Source organism: Crocodylus siamensis, chromosome 1 (genome assembly GCF_052110815.1).
Source record: "Crocodylus siamensis isolate JL-2025a chromosome 1, ASM5211081v1, whole genome shotgun sequence".
Taxonomy (NCBI): domain Eukaryota; kingdom Metazoa; phylum Chordata; order Crocodylia; family Crocodylidae; genus Crocodylus; species Crocodylus siamensis.
In genome coordinates this window covers 269,643,475-269,662,217 of record NC_143395.1, presented here as the reverse complement: position 1 = coordinate 269,662,217, position 18,743 = coordinate 269,643,475, and the positions used below count along the sequence as shown (strand labels likewise).

Here is an 18,743-nt window from a genome sequence, read left to right as displayed (position 1 = left end):
CTGTAATATCATAGAAGTAATCTCACTTGTAAGATGGAATTTGGGTAGTTAAGATCAAATTTGTCACTCAGACAGAGATTTCAATAGAAAATCTGTGTATTTGAACCATCTAGATTGTATATTATAACCTCCTAATTTTCAACACTATATAAAGTGCTTCATTAAAGACATTTAAGGAGAAAGAATATGTAAAAATCTATACTTGTATATCAAATGCTTAATACTAAAAAATAGTAGCTTTTTCCTTCTGTTGAGCTCAGTACTCTATTATACTGTTTAATGTATAATATGAATGCATTAATATTTTGAACAATGTGTACAACTTGAAAATGACACTAAAAATAAGTGTACAAATTGCCAGTCACTTTTTTCTTACTAGTAGCTATACCAGATTGAAAGTTCAAATGGAGTCCATTTATTACTAAAGTTTAACTATAGAATTTTGAACAGTATTATTTGTTTCAAGGAGAAAGTTTAACTGTTTTTCTTCTTATAGAAATGTAATAATTTGTGAAGTTGCCATCACAAAATTTGAGGTTTATGCCAGACAAAGTGGACTCAGAAGAGTTTATGTAAATGACAGATGCAGAGCTAAATGTTAGCAGTTCCCTTGCTGCAGGGGTGGCCAACCTGTGGCACATGTGGGGCACATAGGACAGGGAGCAGAAAACAGCAGCAAATCAGGCAGAGAACAAACACAGGGTAGAGAATGGAAAGCGGAGTAGTGGATTGGGTAGCGGCACAGGATAGAGAAGAGAAAGCATAGCAGCCAGCTGGGCAGAGGAAGGGAATAGGAGTGGCACTCAGAGTGTGTGGGGCTAACTTATGCCCTACCTGCAAAAAGGCAGTAGAGTAGGGATCGACCTATGTGTGCATAGGGTGCTGAAGGCAAGAATGTAGAATCTGAGAATACCTTTGCTAATAGTTCTACTTTTGTGATTGCCTTTAATTCTGGAACAGCATTGTTTCATTAGATGACTGTTTATAACTATTTTTTTTCGTGTGTGTGTGTATGCAGGACCATAAAGGATTTTATGAAAAGTTTACCACATAGTTTAATGCCCTGCCATCTTTTTATTGGAAATTGCCATAATTAAACTAACTTTAAGACTTTCAAAATTGTGATTTAAAACACTCTGCCAAAGTAGCCAATTAAAAATAAAAATGCATATATACAGGGCTAGCTGAAAAAAAAGATGTTTTTTCTTGCTCAGTTTTGATTAGCACAAATGAAGCACCTTGTTTAGCTGTAGGCCGGTGGTCTCCAACCTGTTAAAGTAGGAGATCACCTTTGGCATTTAAAAGCAACCCAAGATCTACTGTGTGCCACTGCCCAGCAGGTAAGTCTGTGGAGAGGGAAAAGGGGTGTGGGGGGGGGCAGATCGAGGTAGAGGAAGAAAAATTAATTATTTGGGGGTGCACCTCCCCAGCAGGTAAGTCCCACCCAGCTGGGGCCCCACTCAACTTACCCCTGCTCCTGCCTCTGCAGCACTGTCCCTCACTGCATGGGCCTCGATCTAGCTCCCACCCTTCCCTCCCCCATGGGCTAACCTGCTGAGCTGGAGAGAGTGCGTGGGTGCACTCAGGCACTTAGCCCCCCCATCACAACCTTGAATCGACTCCAAGAGACTCTGAGATCTACCGGTGGATTGAGATCCACTGCTTGGTGATCACTGCTCTAAGCTAACATCTGAAGCCATGCTAGCTTGCATCTTAGCCCACCCCAATTAAGAAGCCCAGTTAACATGATTGAGGGGACAAAACCATCTTTTTGTCTCTCCATAATGTCCTCTAACATGGTCATATTTACAGCTTGGTTGCTGGTGGGGTCAAGCATCTTATTACATCTTCTTTGTGGCTAATTTAGCAATGAGACTTCTGATTCTCTGGACCAAACAGATACCTACTTCATGTACTCCAGATTTTTTCAAGGCAGATCATGAAGTTTAAAATCCTTTATATTTAATGTGTATTGATTGATTCAGTCCTAGTAGATTTTTTTGTGAAGTTTTCAGTGCTTTTGGGTACAGTGTTGAAAATGAAGTGCATGGCACAGTCAGATTAGTCTTTGGTATTCTGTTACAGGTTTGCCTCATAAACGACTTCAGCTTTACTTTGGGCATCATATAAAGTCTTGATTCTGAAACAGTAATTTAATGTAATGCAAGCAATTTCATCATATGGCAAAAAACGTTTGAATAAAATCCTGTTCACGTTGAAGTCTGTGGGAATTTTGTCTTCAAATTGGGTTGTGGTTAGAATTGTATCCTTTGCTACCTGTTTCAGTTGATGTGAAACTTGGTGACTTTGAGGTGAAAGGCTTCAAGGGCCAGATTCAGATCAGGTGAAAAGAGGCGAACTTCCACCAAAAGTCAGACTTACTTTCATTTTCTTACTGCTATTATCATATACTCTGCCCACAGTTAGAAGGACAAATTCGCTCTCTGGTAGAGGCCTAAACTCTTAACTCTGTAGAACCTTGTTTTTTGTTTGTTTGAATCTTTACTAAGCTGCCGTTAGAGAGAGCCCATCCAATTAAAAGTCCCAGATAGACTTCAAAATATTTTATTGGCTTGTCAGTCATCCCAGGACTAATCAAACAACATAAATGTGACAAAACCTAATTGGCATCCTTACCAGAGTTTTAGTCCGCTGCTTGGTAGACAGCTTGGCAAAGATGAACACTTAGGAACAAAACACTACTGATTCTTCCTCAGCTGTATTGGTTTTGAAGTAATATATTGAAGTAAGAAAGTGGCATTTTATCTTGCTCCTTTACAGACTGCAGCTGTACTTTAAAGTGACATATCTAATAGCAATGTCTTCTTCTAAAAAGGTGAGCAAGATGCACACCTTTGCATTAAGTTCTTGGTTTTTAAGTGGTCCTCAAACATCATTCTGCATTTCTGACTAAACTTATGTGCAGATTTCATTTTAAGTGAGTCCCTCTTGACTTTCTTTCTGCCAGTCTTTTCTTCTCATTTTAATTCTTTGAGTGAAAGATTCAAGGATCAGTGGATATATATTTTAAGTTATTTGGCAAAGATTAAAGTTTTTTAAAGTTCTCCATACCTGTTGGCTATTCAGCCCTGTACTTGTCTTTCATTTCAGCTTGTTTTCAGATAGCTGTTGTTTTTGGAGAGGGGGTTATGATTTAAATGACCAAGTTCTCTGATTAGACCCAAACAGATTTCTAAATGTTCTTGATCTGTGTAGCTAGGTACATGATTTATGAATACCCAGTCTTTTGAAAAATCAGTTACTAATAAGTAATTCAGAATATTGTTGATTTTACTTTCTCTTTTGAATGATTTTTCATATATGCATCTTTGCTTGTGTATATGCCACAAGCACTCAGGTTCAGAAACTTGTTGCATTAGTGACTAGTGTGGAGTGCATCAAGGCTCTGTCCTGTCTCATATTTTGTACTGACTGAAGAAAGGGCCATGTGTACTTCTTACTCCTCAGGTCCTCTCGGTGGCTGCAACTCAAGGTGCAGTACTCTTAATTTTACGCTTATTGTGGTGTAAAAACTTTTGAAAGAGCTTCTATATTTTTACTCCTTTTTTCCATTGCCTTTACTACAACCAACAAAACATGTTATTTTATAGTGTTGTAATAATGCTATAGCAATGATAGCCTAGGAAATATGCAAGAGGCGAGAATTTTTGTGGTTGATACCTTTTATTGGACCAACTCCATGTTTGGAATAGACTTGGAAGATCATTTGAACACAGGCTTTCTAAGTCTATCCCAACAATGCAATAAAAGATCATCCGTTAAAAGATATCTACACAAATCCTTTTCTCTCAGCATTATTTTATTTTACTTTTCACTTTTAAGTTTGGGCTTTGACTCCTGTTCAGGCTTAACGGCTTTCTTCCCCCTTATACTCCCAATTTATTTTTGGCTTGTGCCATGTGGTGCCGCCATCTTAGGAATGTTTTACCCCTCTGGCTTCTTTTCCTGGCTTGCTCCTCTTCTTTTTTTGTGATTGAGAGCACAGAAATCCTAGACTACTCACTATGGTTTCTTCCCAATATCTGGGATTTAAATTGACTATTCCACAAATAGTGCAATGCCCATATCCACCAAGCACTCCAAATACTTAAACTACTTAAGAGTCCCATATTCCTATACAGTGTTCCACATGCAGGTAAATTATACCCCAAGTCGGGAAAAAGAATGAGATTGGACACCATCTCTGTCCAAAGGATTTGCTGCCAATCATGTGATTCAGACTATGCTGCATGTTCTTTATCCTTCAACACCAGTTAATCAGTGAGACAGCCTATCTTTTTCATTTATGAGAGACTTACAGTGGATTATAGTTCAAAAGCTGACTTGAAGAAGAAGTTTCCATCTTGAAAAAGAGGTTTTCCCCAGGGCTTCAGAAGGAGACAAGTAGAAAATTAGTCCTTGCCTGGAACTGGTGTATTTGCCATCAACTACTCCTGCAGAAATATACCTCTAGGCTTCCAGAATACCAAATGGACAGTCTTAGCAGAGTCTTCTCCCTACATGCTGAGCAGAAGGTTAAAGACTTGCTTCTCCAGTTCATTCGTGAAGACTGCAATTTCTGGAGGTCAATAGATCTATTCACCTTGGAGATCAGCAAGAAATACCAATCCCTGTCCAGGGAATTTCTCTATCCTGGCTCCCTTTCAGATGGTTTCTTCATTTCTTGGCCAGGAATCCTGTATTCCTTCTTGCTCATGTCTTTAGTTCTCCAAGTGCTTTGCAGGGTAAGGCAGCATGTAGGCCAAATGATCTTGCTAGCTCCCACATACCCAAGACAGTCCTGACACCAAGACCACCTCAACACTGTCTCTATCCCTGGATCAGCTCACTCAGAACAGAAGAGTGCTTCACTGAAGCCTACACTCCTTGTTTCTCACGTCCTGAATGCCAGGTAACCACCAGAGAGAGAGTTGCAATGCAGACAGGAGACAACCTTATTTGCAGCAGAATAAGACTAGACAAAGTGATCTGGTGAAGTGGACTCTTGAATTGATGCCAGGTGAAAAATCTCTCCTGTTGAGTCCTATTCTAGCTACCTATTGGAATTTAAATATGGACTTTGCTATTAGTTCAGTAAAGCATGCCTGGCCACTATTCTGGTTTACTTCTTCCTGGCTGATGGCCAGCATGTGCTATTCCACCTCCCAGTAGTCCTGAGATTCCTTAAGGGCCTTACCAAGGTCTTTCGCTTTTGGAAGATGGCATTCCACAGAGAGGCCTGTATTTGGTTTTCATGCCTTGAAGGGGATTTGCTGTATTAACCCATGGCAGCATCTCCTTTCTTCACCCTTCCATAATATCCCGTTTTGTGATGGTAGTTACTTTAGCAAGGAGGGTAAAATGCAAGCCCTCATGATGGCTTCTCATACTGGATCCTTAAGAACCTATCCCAAGTTCCTAGCTAAAGTGGCTTCACCTTGGTCAGCTAATCAGTTTGCCAGTATTTTTCCTTAATCCCTGTTCATACAAATGTGTTGGTAACTCAGTGTGAAGAAACTGCGTAACTAAAAAGGAAATCACTATGGCTGTTTCCCCAGTTAAGCACTCCATGGATGCAGCAATATTAGCCCAAACATTGTTTGCTGGGCTATCAGAATTTGTTTAAGCTATACTGGAAAACTTCCTGGGTGGTAGTACTATGGGTAGTCATTCCACCAGGATCTGGGCATCTTCTATAGTATCTCTACATATTGATATCCACAGAGAAACCCCCAGAACTCAATGTATACCTTATCAAATACTGTGACATTGAAGAAATCTTCCAGGCAGATGCTGCATTTAGTAAGGTGCTCTTTCAGATGTTGCTCACTTAGGATCCTGTGACCTACTTGAGGAATGTAAGCACTGCTTTGGAGTTGCCCACAGTTGAGAGGTGCATACAGGTAATCATTTGAAGGAAAAGATGGATTATGTATCAATGACAGAAGTTCAGGTTGTGCTGTCCATAGACACATCTGAATCCTACCCTCCTTCCTGTCCTTCTTGGAGTCTGATACAATATGACACTGTGGTTGATACTGAACTGAGGAGCAGGAAGCACAACCCACCTGTTATATACTTGGCATGGAGCACAAGGAACAGAGGGGCTATGGCAGATTCATAGATGTTAGGGTTGGAAGGGACCTCAACAGATCATTGAGTCCTAGGCAGGAAAGAGTGGTAAGCTCTGTAGATACTGCTAAGGCAAAGTCTACGAGCTCAAGTGTTTGTGGCTCATGCTCATGAAAAGTGGGCATGAGTACAGTGTGTCTCAAAGAAGTCTAATAAATAACTTTTTTCATTCTGTTCTTATTTTAGTGTACTTTGAATGTGTTTATATTCTTCCTCAACCTGGATAAAATGAAAAGATCAGAAGTCAGTCACTCAGAAAATGTCTCCAAATGGCAACATTAAGGATAGGTTTTAGTCTCGAAAACATACCTATTTGCTTTCAGTTTATTGACTTGTTTAAAAAAAAAAAACCAAAAAACCTAATGTTTTTCATAGAAAGGAGTACCTTCAAGTATGAAGTAAAGCAACTTTGCAGATAAAGGAAGTAGCCACAAGGGATTATACTTCAAAGTAAGAGATGATTTTGAAAGAACATGTGAGACATTTTAAATATTACATAGAAGGTGGTGAATACAGTATTTCATGAGCAACATTACACCATAGTCAGCAGTGTAGGAGGAAATGAGCATTTTTAAGGAAAAAATAATATATCATTAGGAGCAGTGTTTTACTTCCCCATGAATATTGTAGGCCTGAAGCACGTGATCAGATGGAAAATATGCAGGGGTTCTGAGAAACTAATGAAGCTGCTCATTTCCCTTTACTTGAGAAGCAGCATGAGATAAAGGAAACAATTTTGATGTACTGCTCTTGTTCCAAACTATTGTTTAGGCTTTTCACTGGACTGTTTAAAACTTTGAAATCCAGTGATGGTAGTGACAGTTCATGAAAACACTTTTGGAGTACATAAAGCTTCAGCTTGACAGATGATGTTTCCAATGGCAAAAACTGAGGTTTTAAAGCAGAAGTAGCAGATTCTAATGACTAATCACTCAATCTACCATTCTGTATCAAAATCTAATGTATTATTATGTATTATCTAATGTATTATTATGTGTTTCTTCTGGAGGCAGTGATTATGTTCTTCTTTTAATCAATTATTCAATCCATTTATCAAATGCTTCTAAATTTCTTTAAATACTTTTAAGTCTTATAACCTCACTGACAGTTTATTTCACAGTTTGCAGGTAAAGAGACTCCTTTGTTTTGCCAGTACATACTCAGCCAACTAACACATCCTATCTTTATTTTTTTTTGAGAATTGTTGTATTTAGTTTCAGTTTGATTTTTGAAACCAGAGGAAAAATCACTATTATGATGTTGACTCTCATTAACTTCAGTAGGAGAAAAATTGCAAACTTTTAATGTTTAGAGATAGTAAAAAGCTGTTTTAGTTCCTATGTAAAACTGGAATTGTGCATGTCAGCATTTTGTAATTTAAACACTTATTCCTGTTTTGTGTAATTTCTTTGAGATGTGTCTTTTTGAAGATCGTAGGCTTGAGTTAAGTTTAACAACCCCCCCCCTCAAAATTTTCTTCCCATTTATATTTCACACGTACTATTATCCCATATCAGTATAATTAAAGGCAATAACTGAAAGTAGGATGTTAAAACTTCTTGAGCTCTAAAAGGGACAATTCCTTAAGGAAAAAAAGAGAGAGTGCCATTATATGTGTTCTGCCATCTGGTGGCATAACAAGAAACTGATTTAATTATGCACATATACAATTTTGTTTTATAGTATTTTTAAGTATCATGAGTAAGTACCTACCACTTGGTACCTACTTTGAAAATAGACTCTGGGCACACTTTTCACAATGCTAGGAGGTTTTACAGAAAGGCTGTGTTGCCTCATTTATTTTTAAACAAAATGTTTGAATATTTTGAAACATTGTTTGTTTCCTGTGTATTCCACACCAACATGTTATCCTACATAAAATATATCTGAGATTCAAATTCCAGGTGGGATGGAAGGAAAAATAAGTCATCTGCTGTTTTGGATTAAAAATGATGAGAGATTTGGAGAAAATATGTTAGGTACCATAAAAAAATGTTTAAAAAATAGTGAGGGACCATTGTACGTTTGTTATGCTAGCATGAACATTCAGTTATGCTCAATTTATTTCCCTTTTGAAAAGCATGTATAGTGGTAGATAAGGAGCATATTTTGGCTTTTTTCTCTAGTAATCTTAAGGGATATGGATTACCATATAAAAGTTCTATATTGTGAGTGAATATATTTGGGGGGAGAGGAGGAGTATGAGATTCTCAGATTCCTTTTACTTTAACATTCTGCTTTCTAATTTTGTGTTTTCTTCAGTTTTCTAGAGGTTTTAATCAAAGTCAGAAACAGGCACAATGATGTGGTTCCAACCATGGCACAAGGAGTGATTGAATACAAGGAAAAGTATGGCTTTGATCCGTTTGTTAGTAGTAATATCCAGTATTTTCTAGATAGGTTCTATACCAACCGCATCTCGTTCCGCATGCTTATTAACCAGCATAGTAAGTACTTGTTATTTATTTATTTTTACTTTGGAAGGGGAATTAGTTATTGCTTTTAAACCCAAAGATACAGCACTAGTTTGGTATTTCTCACTCCAGTGACTTACTTTTAGTATTCTTAAATTAAGATGGTATAAGTTCTACCACCTTGAAACCTCAAAAAACTACAGAAACATGATCCACTAAGTAGAACATTAGGTCTTTCTTCCAAATTTTAGACTTGTGATAAAACTGTGTGCTCTGTTTTGTCAGTGCGATAGTGTGGGGTTTTTTGTCTTGCTATTAGATACAACTTAAAAAGTGGTATGAGCTATTTTTGGGTATTAATAAAGTAATTGCATCTTTATGCTTGCCAGTCTGTTAAAATACTTTGCAAATGTCATCCTAAAAAAACAGTTTACCACCTCTTCAGTTTTATCACGTTTTGGACTAAAGTTTGTTCACTATGCATATTTTAATAGCTAAGTGCTTTTCAGCATATTATAATGTATCTTGTAGTTATCTGACTATTTCACTTGTTTTCTAAAGGAAGGATGTATTTATAACATTCAATTTTTATTCCTTCTTTAAGTAATAAGTGTTTGAGTCATTTTGACTTTGCATAGATCTTCTTTCATAGGTTTGTACTGCTAATATAAAAATCCTACTTTAGTATTCACGATAGTTTAAAAGGAGTTACTTGTGCAGATCCAAGTAACTAATAGTTTGAACAGTATTGATTATGAACCACATCAAGTTAGGGTCAATGTTGTGGTTTTATATAGTGTGTCTTTGTGCTGTTGGTTCTAAAGTTTAATTTTCTGTCCAGTATTTTGTCATTCATGACGTTAGAAACAAGAATTCATATCATGTAGAGAAGTTGTATGAGGGTATGTCATTACCAGTTTATGTTCAATCACTTTAATTTTTTTAAATATGAATAATGACTATTATGGTTAATGGATAGTAAGGCTGAAGGGATGCGATGAATAGAATATTCATTTTGAAATCATGACAGACTCAAAAATAAACAACTGTACGTAAATGAAAAAGACCCCTATATGGAATGTGCTAACAACAAGTAAAATCTCCTTTCTGTCAAATTTTTTAGTTCCAATAAAAACACACAAGTTGTACAATTTAAATTTATATGTAATATATTACATTGCTGTAGTTAAGTTATGGATGGTTGTATCAGATTTAAACAGGATTTGCCTGATTTTAGTTTGCTCAGAGTTCCATTAGCTAAACATAAGCAGCTTAATTTGAACTGTAGGGATTTGGCATGGATATTAGATGAGACACTTTTTTGCGGCACTTAAAGAAAAATAATAGGTACTGGAGGACAGTTGACAAATTTATTGATACTTTATTGACAAAATGATGCTCAGGACTAGAAATCTTTTTTCTACTTCTAGCATACAGTTCCCATCTGTTCTTATCTTACTGTATGTAACATTTCTAATGTTGCAACTGTTGTGAAGAGTGAGTGTAGTATTTACAATTCTGATTGTTATTTAATCTGTTTACTTTAAGGAAATTATGAGAGTTTTTCACTTTTCCTGCACGGACATACCGTTAAAGACTATTAGACTCCATTGTTTTTATATCTTGTATTGTATTAGATATTGTAAGGTATTATGACTAAACAAATTTCTATGTGACAGTCTTGATCATGAACAAGAGCATTGTCAGGGACTATGTCTTTACACCATAATATCAAATCTTGTCATATAGTATATCCTCTGATTTTTGTTTTTTTCTGTACTATCTCAAATATAATACCTAATCAATTAACTGCTAACTTCTTTTCTGTTAGCACTACTTTTTGGTGGAGACATTAATCCTGCTCATCCCAAACATATTGGTAGTATCGATCCTAATTGTAATGTTGCTGATGTAGTTCAAGGTAAGGAAATGAATGTAATATTTCTGTTATGTTTCAGAACCCCAGCACATGCATGTCTGTTTACAGTATTTAGATAAAAGGCAATAGGTGGGTTATCTCTGTTTATTACTCCTTATAGTTTAAGGGTGCGTTTTAAAATAGTTCCTCAGCCATGTACATTTTTTAATGCAACATGCACCTTTTCCCCAGAATCCAGTTGCTGAAAATTGGGGTGCATGTAATAAGCAAGGAAATATGGTTATAGCAGTTTCTGCCTCTTTCAGGAGAAAGTGAGTAATGCTGTAGTGCTACCCCTGAGGCTTCCTAGTTCGTGGCTGGCTGTGGACATTCCCAGTCTTACCACCCCACTGCCGCCTTTCCCTCCTGCTTTCTCCCCTGGAGCTTACTAGTATTTTTAAGGAAAGATTCCTCCCCACGCAAACATTCTGCCTTTCAAAAACAGCGCTTATGGGGCTAGTGTATGCATAAAAATATGGTACGGCCAAAAATATCAAGGATTTCTAGTCTCCATCCAATCTACAATTCTAAAGCTAGTAGGCTGTTAAATATAAATAGAAAGACAAAATTATAACTGGAATCTATCTGTCTTTTATATACAAAGTAGCATATTTGTTGCTCTCCCTCATGTATCTACTCATCCTTACTAGCTTTCCTTTATAATTGATAATGTTAAAATGTAATTGTTATTCTTAAAAACTTTGTTTGAATATGTACTCTTCAGGTAATCCTCTCTACTTGACACGACTGCTAGAACAAATAATTGGTTGTATGGAGACTCTGTTCTTGTAAGAATACCTTAGAGGCCTACTTGAATTTAAAAAAAGTCAGTAAAACAAGGTTATAACGTGGGCATAATTTTCAGGTAATTTGGATGCATCTACATAGTATAGTGCAGTTCTATGAAGAGCTACCCATGACAGCTTTGTAATGTAACTACCTCGGCATGGCATTCTGCCAAGTCTATTTAGCCTGAATAGAGCACTTTCCTGGTGTGGGTATTCTGGTCTCTGTACATGAGCAGTTATTTCTATGTGACACTGTACTGTGTTGTGTAGACATACCCTTGAATGCTTTTGGCTTTGTCTTGGGGCCTTACAAATATACGGTGTCTTTATATAACTTTGTCTAGTCATACAGTGATGTTCTCATGGAGCATTTGTGTGCATATTGTATATGTACATGTAAATATTTCATATACAGGGGATATTAATATGTACATTTTTTTTTTCATTTGAACCCTGATCTAAAACTATAATTAATAAACTGTGCCAGGATGATGGTACATTGGAATTAGAAGTTGTGGCATTGTATTTTTCCTGCTGGCTCTTAGGCTGACAGGAACTAGGAATTTTTGTAAACAGAAGGCATTTTATGCCCTTGAGAGGAAACATTTATTTATGCTATTCTCTTTTAAACTCTTCTTTTCCCAGCGTAACTCAGAGTTGATTGGTTTTAAGTTGTGTGACCACAATGCTGTTGAAGAGTTGCAAGAAATAGAAAAGAACCGAATGGAGGGCCTTGTAGGATATTAAAGATTATTAATTGCTTTGAAATTGTTATATCCAGAACTGTATTCAACTAATGTGCTACATGTTATTTTATCAGTTGTAACCAGTTGAACCATGTGGAAAATTTTACCTAGTGAATTAGAAGCATTTGAAAATTTAAAAAAAAAATGGCTTAAATATTTTCATTTCCCAGTTTGCCTTTTGGAAAAAGTGAAAATCCCAAGCTAGCCTTGTTTGAATGAAGAATTATATTAGTTAATGTGGGGGCTATTTCAAAAAACTATATGATGTTTGGGCAAAATCAAACGGTTCTGGTAACCTCAAAATAAATAAGAAGTGGCCAGTTTGATATTGCCAGCAATGTTTTTCTAATCCCTTAGATACTTTTTTGGTTTTTCATTTAGGAGGTCATAAGCGTGAATTCATTGGTATGTATAGTAATTATATAAAAAAAAAAAAAAAAAAAAAAAAGCAACTTCATTTTTCAGAGTAACAATTACTGCTTTTTACAAAGTACTATTACATTCCAACGTGCTTTTAAGATAGCCGATTTTTTTTTTTTTCTATATGTGGTATAATGGCATAGGTTGCCAGAGCAAAAAAAAAAAAGGAATTAGAAGAGATTCTTGATGTGTCTCTACTTTTATTTTCCTTTCCCAAATCACATAAATTAATGATACATTGTTAAAGTGAATCCTAAAATGTCAGCTACTGTTTTTTTTAGTAAAACATCAAATATTGGCCATTTTGGATCCAGCAATATTATTCACTTCAGTAGTTTTGTTATAGTTGATCAAGTAGTGTGGAGCCAACAGGAAAAACTGTCAGACTGTATCATGGTTAAAACCAAGTTACATTCACTGCGCCCACTACCTAAGTACCTCTAGCTTACATTCACCCACTTTACTTTTGTACAAACCGCACCAGAGGCACCAGACGTTATAGCCCAGCCTCTGACTCTTTTCCTAGAAGTTTATCCTGCCTTGCTGTTCATGGTCACACTTATTAGCAAGACTGCTACAAATCTTCAGGGCAAGAATACACTTCTTGTTCAAGCAAGGTGTGCTATGCTTGAACAGCCCATGTAGAATTATAGAAAAAGAGGGCTGAACGGAATGTCAAGAAGTTTAGTTAGTACAGGGGTTTTCAACTTTTTGAGTCAGTGTACCCCGGTGGTTGGATGTGGAGCAGTGTACCCCTGGTGGCTGGATGTGGGGCAGTGGGGGGTGGCGGTGTGCAGCTGGGAGGGCGGGTTGGAGAGGGTAGCATGCCGCCAGATGTAGAGTGGCAGAAGCCACCACATGTGAGTTTCCATTGTTCTCCACATCCAGCCGGGTGGGCAGCGCCTGCACGGCAGCGTGGAATCGCGTGGCGGCGCTCCGTCCCTGCCTGCCTGTACGTACCCCCTTAGGCCTTCTCAAGTACCCCTGGGGGTATGTGTACCCCAGGCTGCCATCCTCTGAGTTAGTCCAAACCCCTGTTTTAGCAGGATCAGGACTTTCTAAAACAGTTGGGGGTAAACTTGGTAGACATGCAGCAAATTAGCCCTGCATCATCCCTGAGTGCCACTTCAGTCCTCTTGCTCTGTTTTCTGCTCCCTGACCCGTGTTCCCTGACCAGTCTGCTGCTCTGCTTTCTGCTCCCTGCCCTCTCTGCCACTTTGCTGCCTATCCCCTCTCCAGTCAGCCCACAGGTCTCTCTCTCACACAGGCTGCCTTTGCAGCGGATTGGCCACCCTGTGGATGCGAGGAGGCCAGTGGATGTAGTATACCTTGATTTTAGCAAGACTTTTGATACAGTCTCCCACAACATTCTTGCAGGCAAGCTATGGAATACAGGTTGGATGAATGGACTGTAAGGTGAACAGAAAACTGGCTGGAGCATTGGGCTCAAAAGATAGTAATCAATGGCTCAATGTTTTTATCAGTGACCTGGAAGATAGCATCAAGTGCACCCTCAGCAAGTTTGCAGATGACACCAAGCTGGGAGGAGTAGATGCACTGGAGGGCATCCACAGAGCCAGTTACCTCATCATAGAAGGCAGTCAGGTTGGTCAGGCATGACTTGCCTCTGGTGAATCAATGCTGACTGTTTCTAATGACCTTCTTCTCCTCCAAGTGCTTGGAAATGGATTCCTTGAAGACCTGCTTCATGATTTTTCCAGGAATGGAGGTGAGGCTGACTGGTCTGTAGTTCCTTGCAGAACTCTTGGTGAAACTCTTCTACAACTCATGGCACTCTGGAGAAGTCTCTGAGGACTGGAAGAGGGCCAATGTTGTGCCCAACCACAAGAAGGGCAGGAGGGAGGACCCGGGTAACTAAAGGCCAATCAGCCGAACTTCCATTCTAGGGAAAATCCTAGACAAGTTCATCAAGGAGTCTATCTGTGCTAAGCTTGCAGAAGGTAAGATTCTGAAAGACAGCAGGCATGACTTCATCGTGGGCAGGCCTTGCCTTACCAACCTCATCTCCTTGTATAACCAGGTAACTCACCACCTAGACATGAGAGAGCAGGTTGACATTGTATACCTAGACTTCCAATAGGCCTTTGAGCTAATATCCCATGATGTCTCGCAAGGAAATTGGAGGATTGTGGGCTTAACTCCAAGACAGTCAGGTGGGTGAAAAACTGGCTTCAGAGACGTGGACAAGGTTGACAGAGTCCAAAGAAGAGCCATCAGAATCTTAAAAGGCAAGCCATACAAGGAAAGGCTGGGGGATCTGGGACTCTTCAGCCTGAGGAAAAGGTGGCTGAGAGGGGACCTGGTATACTAGGGAAGTACATCAAGGGCTTGGTGAGCAACTGTTCACCAGGGCATCTGAGGGGAAAACCAGGAATAATGGCCACAAACTCCTGGAAGATCAATTCAGGCTCAACATTAGAAAAAACTTCTTTGGATTCAGGGTGTCTAGACTATGAAATAAGCTCCCTCCAGAGGTGATAAAATCACCTACCCTGGAAACCTTCAAGAGGAGACTGGACAGTTATCTTTCCTGCTTGGTGCAGAGGACTTGAACCAGTGATCTTCTGAGGTCTGTTCCAGCCTTACAATCTATGAATCTTCTGTCAGACAGTTGCCTCCCACATTCAGTAAGGGACCCAAATTTTCCCTGCTCCTCTTCTTGCTACCGACATACTTGTAGAAACCCTTCTTGTTACCCTTCACATCCCTTGCTAGCTGCAACTCCAGCTTTGGCCTTCCTGACTTTATCCCTGCATGCCCAAGCAGTGGTCTTATACTCTTCCCTAGTTATTTGTCCAAGCTCATTACTTTGCCCATATTTAAGTTCATTACTTCTTGTCTTGTCTCCCATGGATGCAGAGGACAACTGATCACTGTCCTCTTTATACCAATTTCTTTTTCTATTGAAAGACTGTTAACCAGATTAGCCCCTCAGTTGTCTCTTGTCTGTGCTAAATAATCACAGTCCTTTGAAACATTTTTCATATGTCATGTTATCTAGACCTCTGATTTTTGAGGCTGTCTTCTGGACTCTTTCCAGATTGTCTCCATCTTTGCTAGAGTTTGGCACCAACATAGACTCAGTACTCTAGTTGAGTAACTGGGTAACTGAACACAGTGGAAATGTTCCTTTTTGTGATTTCCTTACAGTAGTTCTGTTTAATGCATCCTATTGTGCTATTAACATTTTCTTTTACAATATGGTTACATTGTTGGTTTATGGCACACTGTAACCCCGGATTACTTTCTGCAGTACTGCAATCTGGTCAGCCATTCCCTAGTTTATATCTGTACTTCTCGTTTGTTCCTTCCTTTGGACCACTTTTCCAATTTATCAAGGCTCTTTTGAATCTTAATATCCTCTTTCTAAAAGTGTTTAATCTCTTATCAATATATGGCGTCATCCAAAAATATAGTAAGCATATACTCCTTTACGTCCTTGAAGTCTCAAATTAATGAACAGTACTGGACCTGGACAGGCTCTTGGGAAACCTGACTTGATATCTCCTTCTAATATGAAATTGGTGGGTGCATATACATGTGCAGTTAATGCAAAGGAATAAACTGGCAGTTTTTCGTAGTTTATAGGAAAGTTGTAGAAATTGGTGTCCATGAGCAGGTGTTACATTTGTGCCAGGGGAAAAGCCTTTTTCTCATAGCATTCTCTTGTTACCTTTAATATAATCTGCCAAAGAAACAGCCAACTCTCATATTTCCCCCATATCTCACTCACTCGCTCACCCCTGTTAAAATCTCCTTTTGTGAGGTTCAGTGTTTTCTTTCTGTTTTCTCTTTCATTTTTTTAGGCTCAAGAATTTATTTCATAATCACTGTGATTCAAGTTGCCTGACACCTTCAGCTTCTCCATCCAAGTATTCTGTATTAATAAGAAGCAAAGGAAGCTGCCCCTCCATTGGTTTCTCTCTCATCTGTCCCAACACAATCCAGGAGCTTGCTGGAGTATCTGCTCTGAGTTATCTTCACAGCAGATATTCCAATAATTAAAATTCTCCAAATTACATTTTATTTTTAAATGCAGTTAAATATCCAGATCAGAGGCACCAGGTCCTCTGGTTTGGATGTTTAATTACATTTTAAAAGAAATAAATAAATAAAGCTTTACTACCTCCTCTTGCTGGGTGAGTGGTCTGTAGTTGACCCTCACCAAGATAATACCCTGGGTGTTTTCTTCTTTCACTTAGGTAACTTTGATAGTGATTTTTGTTTCTTTTTCCATTGATAATATTCCCTCATTCACAGTACGACTGTGATATGGATAACATTAAAATGTGCATTGATTTCACATTTGTAAACCAATGCCTGAAAGTCAGTTTTCTGCTTGCAGCCTTTTTTACAGGAGGTGTAAGATGAACTTCTCTGGCCTTTTTGCTTAATTCTGTGTTAAGTATTTTTTTGTTGTTGTTCTTTCATAGATGCTTATGAAACAGCTAAGATGTTGTGTGAGCAATACTATATGGTTGCACCAGATTTGGAAGTTGAAGAATTCAACGGTAATAATGTAGTTTCATTTATTTTAAATGATGTAAGAAATGCTGGATTTTTATTTTTTATATAAGCTTAATAAAAAGTAAGGTATCCAGGTTGTAGCTGTATTGGTTTAGAGGCAAAAGGAATCAGGACTCATGGTAGAGGTGATATTTTTTATTAGACCAACTAGACTTCTGCAAAATTTTTTTGCAGAAATCTTGTTGGTCTAACAAAAGAGAGACCTCCTCTACCATAAGTCCTAATAAAAAGTAACTAGCTTTCAGTTTTGAAGATAAAATTTAAATTATGGCAGAATTACAGAATTGTAATATTTTATATAGAAGGGGTCTTGCTTTTACTCACTTTCTAATTATCTTCCCTTCAAGAATAGTTAAGAAATTTGGGAGTTTAAACTCCAACAGTTTATACAGAAGAACTCCTATGTACTCCTACGCCTTTGTTTCATTATTGATGTTGAGTGAAAACTGCTTTGCATGGAATCAGATATCACTGTTAACAGCCACCTTAGCTTTTCTGAGCGTTCTCCAAAATAGAGATGTTCTCCAAATATTATTGTACTTCTGTATGGCTAACCTAAGTTTCATTTTGAAGCATCTTTGCAACGATCACACAGAGAGCGATAACATATCTTTGTTACAAATTTGGATCATACCAGTAGATGGAGTGGACTGTGAGTCATGAAGACGATTTCTTGAAAAATGTTGCCCATTAATTGATGTTTTGTTTTCTTTCTAGCTAAAGCTCCAGACAAGCCTATTCAAGTAGTCTATGTACCCTCACATCTGTTTCATATGCTGTTTGAGTTGTTCAAGGTATCTCTACTGATTAGAGTAGCAGTTGTATTGCATGCTATTTAATTAAAGTTATTTTCTCATAACTCTTGTAAAAATATATATATAATATGTACCTTTGGGCTCTTATTTATTATGCTTGGTCTTGACTAGCATAGAAAAGGTGAGAATTTGGGGGGGATTATTTAGCTGTCGACCAATATGAAAAGTACAGCAGCACCTGCAAATGTATATGATGGCCTATGAGTATAAGCTTCCTTAATTAAGGGCATTTTATGTGATGAAATGTATAATGGCTTTGGCAGGGAACCTGCATCTCTGTGAATCAAGGATTTACTAAATTCTATTGTACTTTTATGTAGTTTTCAAATGGATATAGTTTGCAAAATAATTTCATGTTTGATTAGCACAAGTGCTGATTTTCTGCACTGTGAAGATGGATAGCCTTAGTGTTGTATATAATCTTTTGATTTCAGGTTGAACAAAGGTTCTTCATTCTACCTGGTTTTATAACCAATAAAAGTATTATGTTATTGACAATAAAATGTGGTGAAGAAATGCATTGATTTAAATGACAGTTAATTTGCTTTAAAGTGAGTTCATCTTTTCTATATCCCATTAAGTTTAAGACAACTTAAAAAACATTTTCCAGAAAAAAATCAAAGAAAATATATCTGACTTCAGCATTAGTTAAAAAAGCATTATGGTAAAGTTAAGAGGTAAAGAGTATATTGGAATATGAAACATTTAATATTTTTTCCTTTGAACTTCAGAACTCAATGCGAGCTACAGTGGAGTTGCATCAAGGTAAAAGAGAAACCTATCCGTCAATTAAAACGCTAGTCACTTTGGGGAAAGAAGATTTATCCATAAAGGTAAATTCCTAATGATTCTTTAAATACTGAATCAGTTTTTGTAAAACTATTCATTAGTATTGTTTTCAATACATTTGTCTTCAATTTTATAGGACCTAAATTGTATCCTTCTGATAAGTTTTGGCACTT

The 18,743-nt window shown here is 37.7% G+C and overlaps 1 protein-coding gene across 9 annotated transcripts in view; it reads left to right on the top strand.

Moving 5' to 3' along the window:
• The window catches only part of PDK3 (pyruvate dehydrogenase kinase 3), a 112,984-nt gene that overhangs the window by 78,254 nt on the left and 15,987 nt on the right, over nt 1–18,743 (top strand). For all 9 annotated transcript variants that reach the window (XM_090062084.1, XM_090062077.1, XM_090062066.1 and 6 more), the window contains 5 exons: nt 8,395–8,579; nt 10,378–10,467; nt 16,873–16,950; nt 17,684–17,760; nt 18,513–18,614. In XM_090062084.1, coding sequence (XP_089918210.1) covers nt 8,395–8,579; nt 10,378–10,467; nt 16,873–16,950; nt 17,684–17,760; nt 18,513–18,614 — 532 coding nt within the window. The remainder of the gene's footprint in view (nt 1–8,394; nt 8,580–10,377; nt 10,468–16,872; nt 16,951–17,683; nt 17,761–18,512; nt 18,615–18,743) is intronic.